The 22,075-nt window shown below is 45.7% G+C and overlaps 1 protein-coding gene across 3 annotated transcripts in view; it reads right to left on the reverse strand.

Moving 5' to 3' along the window:
- Window positions 1–203: 203 nt before the first annotated feature.
- Window positions 204–22,075, reverse strand: part of Adamts9 (ADAM metallopeptidase with thrombospondin type 1 motif 9) — a 149,293-nt gene continuing 127,421 nt past the window's right edge. For all 3 annotated transcript variants that reach the window (XM_070018891.1, XM_070018892.1, XM_070018890.1), the window contains 10 exons: window positions 19,413–19,583; window positions 17,938–18,132; window positions 16,577–16,709; window positions 16,299–16,393; window positions 16,084–16,178; window positions 15,858–15,991; window positions 13,825–13,916; window positions 8,717–8,821; window positions 4,421–4,515; window positions 204–2,003 (listed from right to left, as the gene is read on the reverse strand). In XM_070018891.1, the coding sequence (XP_069874992.1) occupies window positions 4,426–4,515; window positions 8,717–8,821; window positions 13,825–13,916; window positions 15,858–15,991; window positions 16,084–16,178; window positions 16,299–16,393; window positions 16,577–16,709; window positions 17,938–18,132; window positions 19,413–19,583 (1,110 nt within the window). In that variant the 3' untranslated portion in view covers window positions 204–2,003; window positions 4,421–4,425. The remainder of the gene's footprint in view (window positions 2,004–4,420; window positions 4,516–8,716; window positions 8,822–13,824; window positions 13,917–15,857; window positions 15,992–16,083; window positions 16,179–16,298; window positions 16,394–16,576; window positions 16,710–17,937; window positions 18,133–19,412; window positions 19,584–22,075) is intronic.

Below are 22,075 nucleotides of genomic sequence, written 5' to 3' on the forward strand. Positions count from 1 at the left end.
ACAGCTCCACTTCTGGCTTTTGGGGAGTTCATTGGTGTTAAGAGTCTCACAAGCTTTCCTGCTGGGGCTGGCTTTGTACCATGATCCTCAGATCTCAGCCTCCTGAGTAGCTCGGATTACAGGCATGAGCCACTGGCACTGGGCTGTGGGACACTCTTATTCCAACCTGCACTAAGTCTAGAAACCATGTGACACGTACGTGGTTTGGATGTGGTCATGGTATTTATTTATAATATACTTTCACAATGTGTTAATTAATTAATAGTGGAGAGTAATGCTTATTCATATATGGAATATACCTTTTCTTGGAGCACTCTGCATGGAGGGGGCAAGTCCCGCCAGGTTTTCCTAATCTCTTTGGTTTGGGAAGTGCGGGAGGATTCTCAGGTTGAGTGCCCTGCATGGCCCACTGGTGCCAGCATCCGTCCCTTCAAGTCAGCTTGGAAGGGCACGTCAGCACTTCCAGTTTGGAAAGAAGTGACAGAAAGTGGATTCACAGAAGCCTGGAGAGACTCGAGTGCATTCGTGGAAGGTGTCTTCGACCCCACAGCTCACTTTTCACATGACATCATGAAACCCGCAGGGCACTGGGCTCACGGCCGGAGTGTGGAGAGAAGTTCTGTCATTGGCCACTTTTCCCCATGACCCGGATGATGCTGATTCTCTTCCAGAACTCCTGTGGTGTGCCGAGAAAGCCCGATGGCCAATCCCGGACGGCGCCTCCTCCGTCCTGAGTTCATGGGCGAGACAGTGAGAGACCCTCACTGTCCCAGTGTCATGCTGGTGGGGGTTGCAGAAGACCAAGGCACCATGGGTAGAAGCAAAGCATATCAACAACGGCGACGACAACCAAGTCCAACCCTTTTCCAAAGAAAACATGTCCAGAAATCAGGGCCCACAGCTGCTCTTATTCTCTCCAAGTGACACTTCCATTCGAAGCTGTCCTTCCATCCTCCCTTTTAGTAACAATGTTTCCATTTCGGAGCCTGAAGATCACTTAAAAAAATACAATAGTAGCACCAAGGCAGCACACTTTTTGTTCTTGTTTTTCCCAGAGATCATGTGACACGGAATACTTCATATAAGGAATAGCTGGCACAGTCTGTGATACCACTTATTGGCTAATGATCATTTTCCTACAGTTGCCAATAACTACCCTTATGGGACTCTCATAGCACCTTGATGATGGCTAGGTTGTTTTAAAAAACAAAGACAAAAACAAATCACAATTTTTTTTTTTTAAAAAAAGGTAACAGGAACACATTTACAGCTACGAAGTAAAAAAGAGTGTACCGTGATGCAAGTCACCTTTGTCCCGGAAGGACATAGAATGTAGGGTACGTAAAATGCAGCGGTCGGACTGCAGGAGCCCCGGGAAGCAAAGGCAGTCACAATAAAATCATTTTACGTACAAAAAATATTACATCACAATAAATAATTTCAGACATAAATATTAAACTTTACATCATTAGGATATTCCACAGGTTGAGTAAGCCCTCATTTAGAATATTTGGTGTGGTTGTGTTTCCCATTCCAGAGTTGTACAGAATGTGGTAGTAGCTGAATACACACGATAAGATTTTTGGGGAATGAAACTCAAAGGCTACACACGAAATATCACTTCTGTTTCAGATGCACCTTCTACACACTGCTGTGTGTACAAGGTCATGGTGCATAGGCATTTAAATAATGGTTGTGCATGAAGCCGGGTCTTGGTGAGGAATTTTTCTAGGTCAGGGGTCACACTGGCGATCAAAAGTTTCAGAAGTTAGAACATTTCCAATTTCAGGTTTTCAAATCAGGGATGCTCAACCTGTATATATATTTATATATCTATATACATATCTATATACATATGTCTATATACATACATCCACACACTCACATACACATGTATACAGGTATACACACGCACACACATGCACGCACACACTCTAATTTAAGGTGGAGGTATTGCTTTACTATCCTTCATCCATCCCAGAATGTCTTCCTCTTCAGAGCATCTGAAATAAAGAAATCAGGAAATGTAAGTCTTCTGTCTCAAATGCCCTAAGTCAAGAATAGGTAGAACAGTGATTTTTTCATGTAGAGTTAAGAAACACATGATTTTCTTTGGATTTAAGAAGTGTTACTGTTTTTATTTTTGCTCTAGTGACCTGGAAGTTGCAGGAAAGTAATGAAGAATAAAAAATTACTAGGATGAAATTGCCTTCTCTGAGATAATATTCAAATACTCAAGTATTGGTATATTGCTTTCCAAGCTTTTTATAATATATATTATGCATTTAAAATAATATGCACAGCATAATTTTCCTACCATCGACACTATGCAGATAAAATATGTATATTGTATGGGTGTACATACTACATACATGTACTGATATATGTTATGTATGGTATCATGTATTAGAATAACAATAGAACATATACAAAACGTATCTTATTGGATATAAAATATAACCAAATGTCAAGCAGGTCACCTTCAGCTGGCACGATAAAGAAATGGCTCTGCTTTAACCCTTCCAAGGAAAAGTAATTAAAGATGTTAATCAAACAAAAAATTCAAATAAAATAATAATTGGGTGATACCTGCTGAATCTTGCCTACCCTGTGCCTATCTTCTTTATTCTAATAAATCTCTTTTAGTCCTTTGGAGACAGTCCCTCTTCTAACTGAAGCTATCATTTAACTTTACATGGATTCCCTACCTCAAGTGCCATGTATACTGTGATTGGCTCACGAGCAGCCAGTCAGAGCCAGAGTTATTTTTTAGAATGAATGCTGCATGCTAAGAGTATTTATTTCAACCATTAGTTATAAGGAATATATATATATATATATATATATATATATATATATATATATATAAATTTTCTCCTAGCACTGCCTGGGAACATAATTTGGGGAGACACTTTCCCTGAGGATGTAACAAGTTAAAAGCCATCACTACCGATGATTAATGACGGATAACTGTTTGAGCCTCTGTATCCATCCACCCCTAAACTTAAGACACTACTTAGAAATTTCAGTTATTCAACATATTATCTATATTCCCTTTACTCCTCACTGCAGAAATACTACTACTTTGAGAACATAATTCTGTAGCCAGATGTTTAATTACACATTAAAGTATGAACATACACATCTCAAATAGGCACTGTTGTCTCTGGATCTTAAAGACCTGTACAGGGTAATGGATGGACTGATAATAAAAGATATAATGGTGTTGGACGCCAGCGGCTCACACCTGTAATCCTAGCTACTCAGGAGGCTGAGATCTGAGGATCAGGTTCAAAGCCAGCCCAGGCAGGAAAGTTTGTGAGTCTCTTATCTCCAATAAACCATTCAGAAAACTGAAAGTGGCACTGTGGCTCAAGTGGAAGAGTGCTAACCTTGAGCTGAAGAGCTCAGGGACAGCATTCAAGCCCAGAGTTCAAGTCCCACAACCGACCAAAAAAAAAAAAAAAAAGATTTAATGGTGAGCCCTTCTCCCTTGTATGTGAAGAGACCAAAAGAAGAAAAGACAACCAATTCAGCTCAGTGTCCAGCAGAGGGAGCACTTGCTGGACTAATGTAGTGAGACCAGCCACTGCCAAATGTCAATGGAGATGTTCTGATGGGGTTTATTAAAGTGCAGATTCTAATCTTTTTGGTAAAGATTCAAAAAGAAAATCATGCATGTAAATTGCTTAACATGGCAAACAGGGGATCAGTAAATGTCATTGTTATTATTACTGTTGTTGTTATTATTAAATTCCTAGGTATATTTATCAAAACGAGATCTGTGAGTCCCCCTGCATCAGAATTCCCTGTATTGGGCTGGATACCTGTAATCACCCAACAGGCTGATGTCTGAGGATCAAAGTTTGAAGCCAGCCCAGGCACATGAAAGTCTATAAGAATTCTTATCTCCATTTAATAACCAGTAAAAATAAGCAAGAAGTGGAGGTGGTTCAAGTAGGAGAACACCAGCCTTGACTAAAAAAAAGCTAGGGGACAGTGCTCATGACTTGAGTTCAAGTCCAAGTACTGGCATGCACACACACACACACACACACACACACACACACACACACACACACACACACACACACACACACACACACACACACACACACTCTTCCCTGTATGAAAAATTCAGAGCCTGGATCTACTGGACTGCTAATGCAGAAGGATCTCTAGAGATAGATCACACTAGGCTGCATTTTCAATAGGCAACAGAGAGCAATTGGATATATAAGACCTAGGACCCTCATGCCCCAGAGTGAGGACAGGTAGCTTCCATCTTGTGAAGATAGATGAGTCTGTGGATAAAAACCATCACAGGAACAGGTCAGCTTCAAGATGTTTTTCACAGGAAACCCAATTAGGCCACAGAAAAATAATTATACGATGGGCAGACGGACATAGAAATACTTACCTTGGCTATAGAACTCGAACCTCCAGGCCAGTACCAGAGGATGGAGTGCATTTTCCACAGTAACCACCACATTTCCCTATGACTCGGGTCCCGTCCTGCCAAGAGACCACATCGTCATAGATTGCTTGCCTGCCAGATGTGTGCTGGCTGTGGAAGAAATTAGTTTTGCACACAGGAGGCCAGCCTTCTGAACTGAAATGAAGCCCACACCTCATACTCATACTCAGCAGAACCTGCCAGGTGTTGAGTGGAGAAGAATGACGCTTGCTCCACTGTAAGTGATTCGAAGTCTCAGGTTAGTCCTGGCTATTTTCCACTAGGAAGAACTTGGAGGAAGATCTCCAATGTACAGGGAGTTCTAGTTCCAGTCGGGTGCTTGATGGGTTTGATTGCCTATCATGGATTGAATCCTCACCAATTTCAAAATTGCCTTGTGAGGAGGACAATTTGAATTCCTTGCTTCATCCTACCACAAGGCAATTCAGTAGCTAAGCGGTAGTAAACTTTTTTTTTTTTTTTTTTTTGATTGTAGAGCTTGAACTCTGGGCCTGGGCGCTGTCCCTGCGCTCTTCAGCTCAAGGCAAGTGCCTTACCACTTGAGCCACAGCGCCACTTATGGTTTTCTGGTTGTTAACTGGAGATAAGAGTCTCACAGACTTTCCTGCACAGACTGGCTTTGAATTGTGATCCTCAGGTCTCAGCCTCCTGAGTAGCTAAGATGACAGATGTGAGCCACCGGTACCTGGTCTAATTTTTTTTTTTGAGCTCAAGACTAAGATTACAATTTTTTTTAAAAATAAGAGCTGTTTCCAATCACCATAAGTGAACATTAGCTTTGCTACTGATTTGCTGCTGTTGCTTCTTCTTAATGAATTGAGCCGAGCAATCCAAAGCAAACCAGCCCGTGGAGGCGGAGTTTGTAATGTAGTAAACTCTTTCCAATAAAATGGACACTGTTGAAATCACAATTGATGCCAGCATGCTTTCACACTTCCTGTGTTTCCGGAAGTTAAACCAAGCAGCTACCTCTCTCTACCACATGAGCTTACAGTAGCTGATTTTCTGTATATAAGTGGCAGTTCCTTATTGTATTTTCACTTATTTAAGCAGGAAGGGATTTTGTATTTGAAGATCTATTTAACAAGGATGTTCAATTGAGAAGCTTCCATTTCAAGTGATTAATTTGCAATGTAATCACAGACTGGAAGGCAAATATCAAGAGAAACAAATGCTAATAGAATTCTATAAATGCTTGCCAAGTTATGAGCATGCTCAATTAAAGTTACATCCTTGTGGACAGCTATCTGGGTTCAGCAATCTTAATGAATATAGGAAGAAACTTAGCAACATGAAACAAAATCTCATTTCAGATCCGCACTAATGGATGGCATTTCTTCACAATTAATGTCTGATAATAGAAAATGTTGAACAAAATATTTTTCCTCTGTTAATACTCCTCCCCCCTTTTTAACTGGTAGATTTGCATTCAAAAAATTTACTCTGTAAGATAGATGGAGGTGAATTTGATCAACATGCATTATATGTAAGTTGTAAATATTACAATGAATCGCCTATTTAGTATTAACTTACAAAAGTAAAAGTTTTAGTATTTTGAATTTAAATTTTTTTGCCCATTCTTTTCTCCTTTTAATTATTCTTTTTTTTTTCCTCTTTGCTGGTCCTAGAGCTTGAACTCAGGGCCTGGCATTGTCTCTGAGCTTCTTTTTGCTCAAGGCTAGCACTCTACCACTTGGGCAACAGGGTCACTTTGAGCTTTTGCTGTGTATGTGGTATGCGGAATAGAACCTAGGGTTTCATGCATGCTAGGCAAGCACTCTACCATGAAGCCATCTTCCCAGCCCTATCCTTAATTTTTAATGCTTTTGTATTATCTTTAAGCACTCGCCCAAAAGGGCTTCAATTCAACAAATCAGCTTACGAGCACAATGCATGTTGAGATTCATGTCACCCCTTCCATCATTTCTCACCCACACCTCCCAATCCCAACCATCTCAAGTTACCTGATCCCATTTTCACACTGAATGCACTCAATGTGTATTGGCCCACCCGTCTTTTATATGAATGCATATGTGACATTATCAGTTTTCTTTTGCTCCCCCAAATCTAAAATATTTACCCTTTGGTCTTTCACTAAAAAAAGGTTGCTGACGCCTGGCCTCAGCCTTACACTATATAACTTGGACCCCACTCCCCAGACTCCATCTCTCCAAAATAACTAGCAAAAAGCTGGACTGGAGGTGTGGCGCAAGCGAGTAAAGTGCCAGGGGTGAGCATTGGAAAAAGCCAAGAGAGAGTATGCAAGCCTTTGAGTGTTTTAACGAGGCTGGCTGGAGATGCCGAGGCACAGGAGAAAGCTTCCACCGGTTTCCTTCCTGCACACTTTGACCCAGCCTCTAGCGCAGGCTGTGCGGAAGAGGTGCGATTTCCCACAGCGTCCTCAGGGGGCGCTGCTCTGTGGACCACCATGTAAACCAGACCCGGGCCGCAGGCTGCCAGGAGCTGGGCAATCCCAGTGTCTGGGTTTGCTCGCCGGGCCCTGAGATGAACTCTCTGAGCCCAGGCTCTCAGGGCTGTTACAGAACAGCAAGGTCAAGAACAAAACAGCTGCCAGAACCCGTCCCAGGGTGGGCACAGTCAGTGCAGTTGCCACTGTCTCCAGCAGGTGGCGCTCCAGGCTTGAGTTGTTTTTAGCATCTGGGCTGACAAGTGCAGGGTTGATTGACATTTGGCTAACAGAACTGCAGTGTATGTGACACAGCTATGTTGATGTTTCCTACCAACACGTTTCAGCCTGCTAATCTTTTTTTGTTCTTCTGGGTTATTGAAACATAATGAACATTTCAAAACATGCTATGCATGATAAAATTATATTAATTTTGTTTTTCAGTCAAAATTCTCTACACAGAAAAGGCGTTTAGGAAACAAGACATGGAGCTGGGTGCTTGGTGGCTTGCACTGTAATCCTAGCTACTCAGAAGGCTGAGATCTGGAGGATCAAGGTTAAAAGTCAACCTGAGCAGAAAAATCTCTGAGACGACTTCCAAAGTAACCAACAAAAAGCCGGGCTGGGGATATGGCTCAAGTAGTAAAGCAGAAGCCAAGCAAATGTGAAACCTTGAGTTCAAATCCCCACACTAGCAACTTCCTATCCTAACTGGACATTTTCCTCCAATAAATTTGGGGTGAGGGGGGAGATTGAGCTGCTACTTAAGATCCCCATTTTAACTAGGTAGAAAAAAAAAGGTGTGTGTTTTTTTTTTTTATAGAGTTGCCACTTTCAGCAACTAAAAGTATAAGCTGCCAGGTTAAATTTGAAATTTGGATAAAAACAAGCAATCCTAAAAAATACAAGCATGTTGCATGCAACCTATAGGACATAGTGAAGAATCCTGCACTGTTTATTTGAACTTCAAATTGTGTACTTTCTTGTCTTTTATCTAACAATTCTATTTGGGAATGATAACCACAGTTTTCCTCTTCTATGCATATATCTGCGGGGTCAGACACAGCAGGGCTGGTGACTGAGGGGACACCTATGCATCCATGAATCAAGCTCTGTCCCCATGTTGTGCAGACTCAAGACAGAAGGACAGCCTCAGTTTCTGCCCAGGGTGGTGTTGGTGGTGAGAGTCTACTCAGGCTGGTGTTTTACTCCCCAGGGTTTCAGTTCCCTTTAATCTGAGAGAGAGAGAGGACCCTAGTCATCTAGGTTTAAAACCTCTGGAGGACAGGCTAATGTGCCTGCAGGGAGGGAGGCCACACATTTCTCTAATTGCCCAGAAAGATCACCTAGCCGTCAGGAATTCTAATTGCTCTCAAAGAAACCCACCTCATCCTGTTCTCTGGGTTCACTAGTGAGTCGCTTGGGGACCAGATGCAAGCTATCTGAGCCCAGCCCCTCCCAAGTGACAGACCTGTCCTGATGTCATCTCCCAGGTATGGCTGTCTGCAACACTGAGACTTCACAACAGAACTCACCAGAAAGGTAAAGTAAGCCTTGGCACACCACACATCTAAACACTTCACCCTGGATTGCAGGATGGTTTGACACATGCGTTCCTTTAGCACCACCCCTGCAGGGAGGGGTGTGTGTGTGTGTGTGTGTGTGTGTGTGTGTGTGTGTGTGTGTGTGTGTGTGTGTGTGTGTGTGTGTGTGTGTGTGTGTGTGTGTGTGTGTGTGTGTGTGTGTGTGTGTGTGTGTGTCTGTGTCTGTGTGTGTAAGAGAGACAGGCACAGGAACACAACCCCCAGTCCCTAACCACTCAACCACCTTACCGGTGACTTCTTGATGTCAGAGACGGCGTAATTCCCTTGGGACACCCATCTGGCAGAGTCGGTTAGGGACAGACCTGTTCCATACAGGTTGATGCTGAAGCGGCCCTGGAACAGATGACCAGCACAAATGACTTTTAGTTTACAGTGGCATCCCAGACAAAGGCAACACAAGGTAAGGTGCTTGAGAAAGAAGCGCATTCATTAGTTATGACAGTCACTCATTTATGGAAGGTGTTTGGTTTCTGCTGGCGCTGGCTACTTTACGTTCATTGTCTCCCTTATCCTCTCGAGAGCTCCAGGAAAGAGATTTTTCTTTACAGATGGGGAAAACTGAGGCTCAGCAGAGGCGATGAATGCCCCCACCCACCCTGGGGATTCAGGAAGAGCTCAGCTCCTATCTTCCTGACTTCAAAGTCTTCCTTCCCAACCACCTCCTCTCAGCTTCCCTTGCCCAGCAATCCCGACGTTGCTCACAATTATCAGATTCCTTCAGGAACAAAATGCCACAGTCTAATTTTTCTAACAAGATCTAGCTGCCAAAGCTTGCTGGGCATCCAGCCCCCTGGGACATAAACACACTGCTGGTTCTAAGCACAGCAGGGCGCAACTTCAAAGCAGAGGTACTTCCCCAACATCCCCAGCAGAGGGCAGGCTCGGCCCACTCAACACAGCCAGGGACCACGCCATCATCTTTCCCAACCTAAGGAAAGATTTCCCCAAAGCCCTAAGGGTACTTCAAGGGTGGCCTCCAGCGTGTCAAAGTTTATCTGTGTGTGTGTGTGTGTGTGTGTGTGTGTGTGTGTGTGTGTGTGTGTGTGTGTGTGTGTTTGTGTGTGTCTGTGTGTGTGTGTTGTATGCATATACCCACAGACTCCATCTGTTTCTCCTTCAGAGCCTCCCCAGAAAAGGGCAGTTTCGGAACTGAAAATGCTTTGAATGACCAGGATCCCTGAACCTGCTAATGTAATACTTGAGCAAAACCCTCCTCTATAAAGCCAGAAAGAAGGGAGGCAGCTCACAGCCACACAGTCATGAGCCTCAACTGAGCTCTTCAACCCAGGGATTCCATTCTGGACATGCTCTTCAGACTCAGGACATCAGTGTGCACATCTGTAAAATGGAAGGTAATGAAAGAACTTCTGGATTCTGTGGGGAGTCGAGACAAGGCCTAGCCATTGCACGACTGGTGTTTAGTAGATACCCCAAATACTGGCATTTGTCTCTCATTTTCTAATTGCTTCTCTTCAACCTAGCAGGGGCTTGGTATTGATGATGTATCTATATCTAGCTATATCTAACTTCAAAGATATAAATAGATAAATAGATGACAGACAGACAGATATGTTCTGATACTAGGGTTTGAATTCAGGGCCTTAAAACTGTCCCTTAGCTTGTTCACTTATCAATGGTACTCTACCACTTTAGCCACAGCTCCACTTCTGGCTGTTTTTTTTTTTTTTTTTTTAAATTGATTAATTGGAGATGAGTCTCATGGACTTTCCTGGCTGGACTGATTTCAGAACATGATTCTCAGATCTCAGCTTCAGATCTCAGGCCTGAGCCACCGATGCCTGGCTAGCTTTATTTATATTAGTAGTGGTTGGTAACACACAACTAGCCGCTTGATAGATTCTTAATAAATATTACATCCAAGGGAGGATTCTAGGGAGAATTCTGGGGGTAGGAAAGGAGCTATGGTTCCTGTCTGCTGCTGAGCGTGCCCAGCTGCTATTATTAGTATTATTTAACGCAGGGTCTCACTGTGCAGCCCAAGCTGACCTTGGACCTTCAATCCTCCTGTCCTAGCCTCCCAAGCGCTGAGAAAGAGAGCGCAACCCCCACCCATGGCTTTTCTTACGTTACTGTCACTCCTATTTAGAGAAGCTAGCCCTGCGGTCCTAGGCTACCCTGTTTACCATGGACACTCTTTTCCTGATTTACGTTCAACCTGCCTTCCATCCTCACTACAGAAGAGAGACTTGGAAGTTCTTAGATGGTCCAGACCACTGCCCTGTCTGCCTCCTGATACTGCCCCCAACCAACTGGACATCTGTGTCTGAGCATGCTCTATATGGATCTATGACAGAGTGACAGCCCCGAATCCAATAGGAGTTGTGCTGTCCTGCTCACTGTCCGGCCTTCTCTGCGTTTCCATCCAGCATCCTAGCAGAGGAGCATACTCCTCAAGTGTCCCCAAGCTCTGTTCTCTCTGTTCAGCATCACCTTTGGCCCTGGGTTCTAACCAGCGTAAGTGTGATAGCCACTAACTCTCGCTGCCCATTCAAAAAAAGGAAAGCCACTAAGCATCATGCCTACCCTACGTGGTCCACAGAGGTTTGCAAAAGACATGCTTAGACTAGCCATGGGTCCTGCTCCATCACTGACAAGAAGAAGTGCTGCAGAGATGCCGCTTGGCTACAGAAAGCCAAAGACACATTTGTCCTCATGGAAATGCGTTCAGACGTAATTAGGCTCTTACCTAATTACCTCTGTTCCCCCCACTTTCTTGGGGTGCTGTGGGGATTATTGACAGCTGCTGTCTTTAAGGAGGCTGAGCACAGTGCCCCCCCATCAGTGAACATGGGCCATTGATACCAACGCAATGCCAGCAATGCCGGGTGTCTGGGGTCAGGACACAAAGGATTCCAACACAGGCTGGGGGATGGACTACCTTCATGGAGAAAAATCCTCAAAGCAAATGCAGTAGATAAAGCAGACATGACAGACACTCAGAGGGGCCGCTCTTTGATTTCTGCACAACCATTGGGTCAAAGGACAGATTACCCACTCTGAAGTAGAATGCTTCCCAGACTTTCATGGAAAACTCATTTCAAAAACATCCCCCCCACCACCACCATGCTGCCACTGGGACTTGAACTCAGGGCCTGTATGCTGTTTTTTAGGTTGGTTTATTTTCCATTCAAGGCTAATGTTCTACCACTTGAGCCACAGCTCCATGTCCAGCTTTTTGGTGGTTAACTGGAGATGAGTATCTCATGCACTTTCCTGGCTAGGCTGGCTTCGAACCACAATCCTCAGATCTTAGCCTTCTGGGTAACTAGGATTACAGATGTGAGTCACTAGTGCTCAGCAGAAACCCCATCTTTCACGACTACAGTTACTGCTCAGTAACTCAATAAACATCTGTGGAACCAAATCCTAGAGGAGTCCTGATATGATTTGAAGCACGGGTTAGGAAAAATAAAAAATCACAGATTAATTTAGTAACTTCTCACTGGTTTGGGGGTCACCCCAAGTCCACAGCAACTGCTTCTCATCAGAATCCAGTGAATCCGTTCCTTTGCCTCTCAATTATTGAAAATAAATGGATACAAAGTACCGTTCATTCAGGAAAGCTTCCCCAGGGACAGGCATTGAGGAAGGAAGAAGTCCTGAGGCTTCTGAACAAGAGCTGGAGAGGGAGGCCGATTAGCAAGCCCACACAATGGGGCCTGAGGCCACCATTGTTCCTCAGAAGATGCACTGCAGAGGTGCTCTGCCCATTACCATCTTGCCCTTTGTTTATTTCCTCCCCCCCCAGCCTCCTTTACACCTCTAAAAAGCCAGTCCAGATGCGTTTATCTTCCAGTGGTCCGAGTAGTTGGAGGTAAATCTATCCATCTTGGGGAGACATGCTGGGGGTTCTGAAGACCCCCAGTTCCAGGCCCCCAGACCTTTGAAGATCCATCTCAAAGGGATTAATTCCCAATACTGCCTACAGCTTTGGAAAGACCTCGCGTGAACCCAAGAATCGAAGAACATACAAAGGCCAACTTCCCTCGTCCAGAACAGTGTGTTCATTATGTCTACCCTGCTGCCCGAGTGTAGTCGCTTCTGGAAAAAAAAAAAAAAGAACCAACCAAACAAACAAAAAACAAACCCACTGCCTACTCTGCAAAACGAGCAATGCCAAGGCTGATGATTACAGCATGTTTCAAAAGGCCACACCTCCGAGAGGCCGGCCAGTGGAGAACAGCTTGGGAAAGGGAAGGGAGCTGGAGACATCTAGAAGACTGTGGATTTACACCTAGGCTCCTGCGTACCCTGCAAATTCTGCACAGCTAAAGACCGAGTCACGGACACTGAGGATGTGTTATTATTCTGTCGTGATTGTTTTACCTGTCACTGTCCCCAGTGGGCTGTGAAGTGGACAGGGGAGGGACATTTGTGAGTTTTCAATCACCTGGATGGTGCCTAGCCCCAAGCTGACACTTAATGAACATGAGCAGACTTGCTAAGACATCTCGTGAGGACAGTCTCGTAGACCCAGGCAAGGCCTGGAAAGCTGGCCACCTGCAGATCCCATCGCTACCGAACATAAAACCTGCCAAGAGACCCCACAAGACTTTGAAGAAGTCCTTCCAACTTCTTTCTCTACTTATATATTTTTTTGAAAGAAAACATAGGGGTCCAACAAGGAAAACAAAACAAATCACATCTTACCCCCTACCCCAACTTCCTACAACACAACAAGTACAACAACAAAGCCCAAAATACACCGATGGAGTTGCCCTGCATGAAGGAATAAATTACATCTTTGCATTGAACCTAATCCTATGCGTAGTTTTCTACAGTGTGAAATAACCAGTCTCTGCTGTGTGTGTGTGTGTGTGTGTGTGTGTGTGTGTGTGTGTGTGTGTGTGTGTGTGTGTGTGTGTGTGTGTGTGTGTGTGTGTGTGTGTGTGTGTGTGTGTGTGTGTGTGTGTGTGTGTGTGTGTGTGTGTGTGTGTGTGTGTGTGTGTGTTGGTCCTGGGGTTTGAACTCAGGGGCTGGGCACTGTCCTTTCGCCTTTTTTGCTCAAGGCTAGTGCTCTGCCACTGGAGCCCTAGCTCCACTTCGGGCTTTTGGGTGGTTAATTAGAGATAAGGGCCTCACAGACTTTCCTGCCACCCCCTTGCTATCTATCAAACGCCTTGTTGTTTCTAGATTTTACCACTCCACAGGCTGCACCTCTTGGGGTGGGGTTCCCCATGAGACTCTGAGCAGGGGGGAGGCCCCGGATGCACGGAGGGCCAATGGCCCTGCAGATGCTAACTGCAACTCCAAAACAAATGAGCTGACAAGGTGCCCCTGCGGAGGGGTGGGGTGAGCCCCGAGGGAGCACGTACCTGGGGGCACTTGGCAGCGCTGTAGCAGTCCCCAGCCGTGGCAAAAGGAACGGGGTGTCCTTCGCTGGTCCTGGCAAACTGTAAGTCAGTGGCTGCAGGGTGGAGGGCGGGGATGGCCGGAATGAGACAGAGACGGGACAGGATATTAACAGGGAGGCAGAAGATGGATAATAATACGGAATGGCAGCGAATGAAACCAGAAGCATTAGTGAACAACTGGACCCAGAGGTGGGCCCTCATTAGATTGATGGTTCTGAGCTCTGTTCCCTGGGTTTTGTCAGTCCTGGAGGAGGGACTCCTCACAGTATGATTCCCTCACCCCCACGGAAGAAGAAGCTTCACAGGACTTTTGGAATCGACGGCTACAGAAATGAATGTGGGGATTGCCTCACGTCAGTGGGGTGTAATTGGGGCGATCGCCACCTTTCTGCTTCGCTGTCTTGCAGGCTTACACTGGGGCCAGAAGCTACTTAGGAGCTGGTCTCTGAGGCTCTGCTGTCCTCCGGTGGCCCAGGCACGAAGACTGCCAAAATGTGGAGCACGGAGAACCCACATCTTGAAATTATTAATGGCCGTTTCTCAAGTGTGGGGCTAGCTTGCAGTTTTACCAAAAACAAAAAGCAAAACAACAATAACAAACCAACCCCCAAACCAACACACATACACACACACACACACACACACACACACACACACACACACACACACACACACACACACACACACAAAATGCTGACCACAGCTCTATTTTAACTCTCTGATTGCTTTTGACACGAGCTCTCCCAATGCCTGAGAGAGGAGGCTGGGAGAGCGGGTAGAGCCAGGGTTGGGCTTGGCTCTTCCTGCCTTGTCTTTTAGGGCCTGCTGAAGGACTAGATCTTTCTGCAGAGAGCTGCACTTTGGTGGGAGGGAAATCTCTCCCTTCAGCCCTCACTCATTAGGCAAGCTGAAGGCAATTAAAAATACCTTTGGTACAAATCAAGTTTCATTTACCCTGAGAGGAATACAATGCAATATTCTGGGTAGAATGCTAATGAGGAAAAATTATTTATTCAGTATTTCTGTTTTTCCTCCATCCATTCATTTCAAGGAACATGTTGAGATATATTTTTTCCCCCACTCTTATGATTAATGGCCCTAAGAGAAACGCTGTGTTGGCCAGAGTAGGAAATCAGTCCTTGTATAGGCTTGCTAGGAAAGGTAATTCTAAGCTCCATTTTTCTTCTGTAAATTGACAATCAGATAAAATTAGTTTTCTGCCTGTGTAGATTGTGCTTGGGGGGAGCTGGAGGGGTGTGTGTGTGTGTGTGTGTGTGTGTGTGTGTGTGTGTGTGTGTGTGTGTGTGTGTGTGTGTGTGTGGTGGGGAGGGTTGCTTTACAAATTGCTTAGCTTTGGGGTTTCAGATCTGCTGTTTCTTCTGGTCTACTAACATCTGGTTCCCCAACATCTACATTCTAACCCCCCACTAGACCATGAGACTTAAAGGTCTTTGTGTGTGTGTGTGTGTGTGTGTGTGTGTGTGTGTGTGTGTGCGCACGCGCGCGCGTGCGCACCAGTATTGGGACTTGAACTCAGGGCCTGGGTGCTGTGCCACATGTGCTGTGGTCCTACTTTTAGCTTTTTTGGGGGGGGTGGTGAATTGGAAATAAGAGTCTCATGGGTTTTCCTGTCTGGGCTAGGACAAGAGGCTAGGATTACAGCCATGAGCTATCTGGTGACCTTAAGGTCTTAATCTCAATATTGTGTTTTCTGGGGTGCTGCTCTGAGCCCCCATATTCAATGATGCTCATTGACTCTACTTCATCTCCTTTCTTTCCTCCCTTTCCTTCCTTCCTTCTCTGTCTTTCCTTCCTCCCTCCCTCCTTCCTTCCTGCTGCTTCAATCAGATGGAGATGTGCCCAGTGCCAGGAGTGTTCCAGGCTCTGAGGATCCAGGAGTGGATGCCAGGGACACAGGCCAGCCTCCTGCAGGACCAGTCTGCCTGCTGAATGGAGGAGGAGCAGCTCTCTAGCCGCCAGCTCCCTGCACTCACTTATGATCTGCATGCTGCTCAGGTCAATTCGGATTTTCTGGAAGCTGGAAAACCCAGCGGCGGTGTAATCCTTCCGACACTGGCAGTCATCACGCCGGCTGCCATTGTAGGGACATTCTGTTGGGTTGTGCAACCTACATTACAGGAAGAACATTCTGGTAAGGATGGGAATGCTTTTCCTGGGGGCCTCCAGGTGTCTGGGCTCTTGTGAGGCTGGCTGTCCTACCTGTGCCCGTAAACCTCAGAGAAATTCTCAGAGTCACCATGAACCAGCGTCACGTATTCCTTGGGGCGATCAGACTGCATCCCTGCACAGAATACCTGGAAGACAGATGAGCAGAGAGTTGCTCAGAAATAGAACCGTGAGAACAACGATCTAGAATGATCTAGAATGATCCAGAATGATCTAGAAGAAAAAAAAAGTCTGGTTCATGGCATCACCTTTAGGAGTTTCCCTCTCACAGTCAGGAAATATTCACCATCCTCACGGACACCATTGAGTCTTTTTACTTCCTTGCAGGTCTGGGGTAACTCACCTGGAAGATACAAATTGTACAAATCAGATTTAATGCCCTGGACCGTACTGTTCACACTAAGACTCTTTCACAAAGGAAGGAATTTCTTTAAGAAAAAAAATGAAGAAGAGTGTATTTCTAAAAAGTCTGGCAAATACATGAGCAAAGAAATCTTGCTCTTCGAGCTGGGGATGGCGTGCTTACAGTTATAAACATTATGGCAGGTTTTCTGTTCGTCCGGCTTCAAGTCGGCGAGACACAAGTGGCTGGGCTGGTCCTCGTTGGTTAGACATTGCACAGATCTGTGCATGACTCCCATGCCACAGGACACGGAACACTGTAAGGCAAAAAAGAGTCAGCACGTGGCTCCCTGTGGGAGACGCAGGCTGCCAAGCCTGAGGAGCACAACACCCTAGGGTCCCACAAGAGGCAATGGCCTAGATCCTGCTGTGCACAAGCATGGAAATCACCTACTACAGACTGGTCTCTGGGCCAAGCTTTAGATACACATGTTTGAGCTTCATATACATATATCATACAATACATAAAGCTTAGGTATATGTAAAACTTAAACTGTCATATATGTATGAGAATTTTATACCTACATATGAGATTATACGTAATTGGAAGTGTACATAAATTTTTGCTCTTAAAGGGCACGATAACGCAATGATACTGTACTATCATTATTCTGTTTTCGTTTTTCTCTTTGGCTAAACTGGGGTTTGAACTCATTGGGGTGGTGGTCTACCGCTGGAGCCACGCCCCTAGCCATGCTTTTTTTGGGAGTCTGGGCTAGCCTTGAACTGCAATACTTCAGATCTCAGCCATTTGAGTAGCCTAGGATGACAAGTGTGAACCACCAGTACCTGACCCATTATCCTGTCTTTATACCGAGTAGATCAGACTCAAAGGTTAAGAAATGTGTTCAAGGTCATTGGGGTGCTAACATTCCAGCCCCAATGACTTCCAACTTATCACTTTTGCTCCATCATTTTTAACACTGTGAATCTGGATGCGGTGTCATTTTTTTTTTCCAGCACAGATTCAATTTAGAAAACTCTGAACTAAAGAAAAAAAAATCCAATTTAGAAAATCCTATTATATTTCTAATGTAATGAAGTTCTCCTAACACAGAACCACTTGAATGTACAGAGACTCCCAGACAGAAGCAGCAGAATCTCCTCCTCAGGTGACTCTAAGTTCCAGATTCTAAGTCCTCATTTAAAAGGAAGAATTAAATATGCGTACCGTAAACAACCTAATAAATGGACCACGCAGAGCTATCATAACCTACGGACTCATTTTTGTCCCCCCTCCAAGCACCCATTTTATAGATGAGGAAACACAGGAAAAAAATCCCAGAGCTTGCATCCTCCAGGGAGGGAGCAGAGCCAGGATTCGGTTGTAAAGGAGCTGAGCCTATGTTCTAAGCACCAAGCCCCTTCTCTTCCAGCCCTCACATCCACGCTACTAACTGCGGTTTCTCCCTCAAGGAAAGCGAGCCGGCCAGCCTTCAGAACAGGGTAAAGACTTGAGCTCTGACGACTCAGTCATCGACTTACACTTCCCCAGTTGCCAACCCTCCAGGTGGCCGAGACGGGGCAGTCCCTCAGGTAGCAGGGGTGCACGCTGGGGGGCTGCGTGCCGGGGCAGTTCATGGTGGTTTGGTAGCTGTACTCATAATTCTCCTTGCCGGTGTAGATCTCGCTGCAGGAGACCAGCCTTTGTTTGTAGCCCTTCCCACAGGTCACTGAGCACTGGGAAGAGAGGGGAGGGTCACTCCTCACCTGGGGGCAGCCACAATGGGCCCCAGCCCTCCACCCCGGCCTGACCCCAGCACACAGACCGTGCTCACTCATCAGCTCATTTATTCATCCGCAGCTGTAGCCAGAGTACCCAGGAGGCGGGCGACCCGCACGACCTCCCCTCCCCACCTGGGGGTTCCTCCTGCAGGTGGGGGCCCCACAAGCCCCTTCTCTGTGCTCTGAGAGAAGGGAGGAGGCAGAGCCCAGCTGCCACCAAACCAACAATGCCCCTACTATGGGTAGGGGTGGGGGGGTGAGGTTGGGGTGTGGCGGGGAGCCCTGTCTGCTGTGAGTCTGTGCTTCCAGCATGAAATGCATTCAGCCAAGGAGTCCTGGGGCCATGCCTCCTTCCTCCCTGGTGCTGAGCGCTGTGTTCTCTTCCCTCCTATTTTCTCTCTCTCCTCCCTATGTGCCTTCTACCACCTGAGCCACAGCACCACTTCAGGCTTTTACTGTTTATGCGATGCTGAGGAATTGAACCCAGGGCTTCATGCATGCTAGGCAGGCACTCTACCACTAAGCCACCTTCCCAGCCCTGCTTATGTGTTTTGATTGGCATGTTCTTCTACTTCTCTCCCTGCCTTTCTGTCTATCTGTCTGTCTCTCTCTCTCTCTCAGGTTCATATGTCCTTGTCTCTCAACCTTCCTTATGTGATGATCTGTGACCCTCCCCCCAATACTGAATTCAGGGCCTGGGACCATGATGCCCAGCTCTTGATGTGACTTGTTTATGTGAATCATATAATATGAAAGGAAAGCAGGGGCTGAGGGGGTAGCTCAGTGACTCATGTAGCAGGTCTTGCATCGGGTCCCCACCAGGTATGTAACTCAAATGAATGAGAAGGAAGTGAGCCCACCGCCTGTACATAGCATGAGCTAGATGGCCACAGTTGCCACCTCTATTGTGTCTTTAGCATAAAATATACTTTTCCTGCTGCTTACATTTCCTGAGGCACTTGCAAGCATCCTATGAATTTATAAACCCTTTAAAAATAAATCACACCAACAGGACATCAACATGAATCACAGAATGCAGGATGCAAGGAACATTGGGGCCATCTTCTAGACCTCTCTCCTCGTTTGTGTGTCTGTGGCCTAGGTGGGCTGAGGGACCTCCCGATTATATACTGTTCTCAGGTGTGGAATGGGCAAGTGGATCTAACCCAGCCCATTCCTGCCACTCTGGGGCCCCGGCTGATCTGTAGGCGGTCACAGACCCCCCGGGACAGTACCTCTGACCACTCTCCTGTGATCCACACATACTCGCAGGGCTGCGAGCTGCAGCTCTCGCGATCCGCGGGCCGCTGGCTGGCATCACAGTGTGCGGCGTGCACCTCGCCTTGGTCCTCGGCCATGCATCTCACCCGGCGGTACCGGGTGCCTTCGCCACAAGTCTTGGTACACTACAAAAGAAGTAGAGAGGTCTGAGGCTCGACAGATGGCTTCCAGGATCTCAGTCCTGCCATCGCTGCATTTCTGTTACTTTGCAGCCTTTAAGCCCATGAGATCTCCAGGGCAGGGGCTGTCACTGAATAGCACTGCTCTTAGCTCAGGTGCTGGTGTCATACACGGCATAAAGGAGCAAAGCTCAGGCTGGTAAAAGTCTTCGTTGAACACTTAACTCAAATACTTGAAATGCACAGCGCCAAGGCTGGGAAGTGGCTCAGCATTAGGGCAGCAGCTTAATATGTACAAGGCCATGAGTTGACTCCTCAATGCCACAAAACAACCACCTCCCCAAGACCTCAAAATGGATGGTGCCCTTTTCATCCAAGATAAAACAAAAATGAAACCTGTGAAGTGATCACCAGAAGAAAAGCTTTAACTACTTTAGAAAAGGGAATTCCACACCTGTAACCCTAACAACTCTGGAGGCTGAGATCTGAGGATCACAGTCCAAAGCCAGCAAGGGCAGGAAAGTCTGTGATTATCTCTGATTAACTACTAAAGAAAGCCAGAGTGAAGTTATGGCTCAAGTGGTAGAGCTCTAGCCTCGAGCAAAAAAGCTCAAGGATAGCACCAGGTCCTCAGTTCAAAGCCTAATACTGGCATACACACACACACACACACACACACACACACACACACACACACACAAATACAGACAGACAGACAGACAGACAGACAGACAGACACACACACACACACACACACACACACACACACACACACACGCTAATTCCTTAGACAATTAGGATTTAGATGACTCTGAGAAGATGGTGACAGTTGAGCAGCTACCCCTGACAAGCCTTCCAGAATGCTCACTGTCACTAATCCATAGACTGGAACCAATGCCAGGTGAGAGCAGAAGGCCATGCTTCCCGGAGACTTTGTGTGCGTCAAGTGTTTTCTCCTCTGTCACGATAAATGGTTAAACTACCATGAAGCTATTTTGCCTGTGGTAGAGAAGGCAGCTGGGATAAAGTAACTCTTTGGGAAAATTAAAAATTAAACTGGGTAAATAAGTGACTGAACTCATGCTTTGGAAGTCATCAAGAGTGACACAAAATTCCTTTCTCCTGAAATCTTCCATGCTGGTGAGGCCATGGGAGATGGGTGAGCAGAACTGAAATGCAGGCAAGTGCTGGGAGTTTGTCAGCACCCCCAGACACCAACCAACGATTTATGATTCTTTCTCCTATCCTGGGTTATGACCTAGAATATTCCAAACAACAGGAAGGAAGTTCACATAGTCTCATTTTTAATTTCTAAAGGGTTTCCTCAAATTTCATTCTGACTTTTAGGGAAGAAGAAAAACCCACCTCTACCAAAGGCATAAGTAACACCATGAACTGATAAATGTCAGAGGATGCATCGTAGTTCAGCAGTTGCTGGGACACATAGACACCTTGCCCGTAGTGCCTTTAAATGTGCTGAAATGAATAGTGGGAGGAATTTGATGGGGATGAGTCCCTAAGACAATCTCGTGAGGTACTGCCTTATTCAGGCAGGTTGGTGGTGACATGAGTGATTTCTAAACAAGATCATTTATTGCCGTTGGTAGAAATTGTCTCTCCTTAAAGGCTGTAATCAAGACGCTTTCCACTTTGAAATGTATCTTTTTGTACAATTCCCTAACCATGGGGGCACAAAAATCACTTGATAGTCACAGGCTCTACATTTTAAGGGTTATTTTCTTTGGAGAGGAAGGAATTTGTCGTGGCTCATGTCACCCAGCTACTGCTAGAAAGCATCTACAAGGACGTGTCACAGAATGAAGGGAGAGACTGGAGAACATGGGGTTTGGGATGGTAGAAATGTTTTTTTTTTTTGTCTGTTTGATTTTGTAGAGCCTGGGCTGAACTCAGACAAGTGCTCTACTTACTGCCTGAGTCCCATACCCAGCCCTTTTGCTTTAAGTTTGGTTTTCAGATTAGATCGTTGAGAAGGTCTTGGAAGGTGATCCTCTTATCATTACCTTCTGAGTAGCTAGGATTACAGATGCAACCACTGTAACCTCCTTTGGTTTTGAGATAGAGGCTCAGAAACGTTTGCTTGGGTTGGTCTTGAACCAGGATCCTCCTAGCTCTGCATCCCAAGTAGCCGAGATTTCAGGTTGTATACCACCAATTTTGGCCTTCATTGGTAATTCTTTAGATCATATGATTTGAGGTCTGGGGTTTTAAAGCCTTCCTCATGCCTAGTGTCTGGCACCCTGAAAGTGACCTATTTGCTGAATAAATTCATGAGGAAATGAGTTAGGGTTAATACTTACACCTGCGTAAACATAGGAAACCCTGATTGACTCCTGTGGCCAAATTCATGAAAATCTTTTCAATCAATTGGTCAAGTACCCAGTGCTCAGTACTAACTCCTCGGGGAGAAGATGAGCTTAGAAATCATGCTACAACTGGTCAGAATGAAAGTCAGGAAACTCCAAATATGTAAGAAGGGG

This window comes from Dipodomys merriami, unplaced genomic scaffold (assembly GCF_024711535.1).
Source record: "Dipodomys merriami isolate MVZ:Mamm:240054 unplaced genomic scaffold, mDipMer1.0.p SCAF_13, whole genome shotgun sequence".
Classification (NCBI taxonomy): Eukaryota; Metazoa; Chordata; class Mammalia; order Rodentia; family Heteromyidae; genus Dipodomys; species Dipodomys merriami.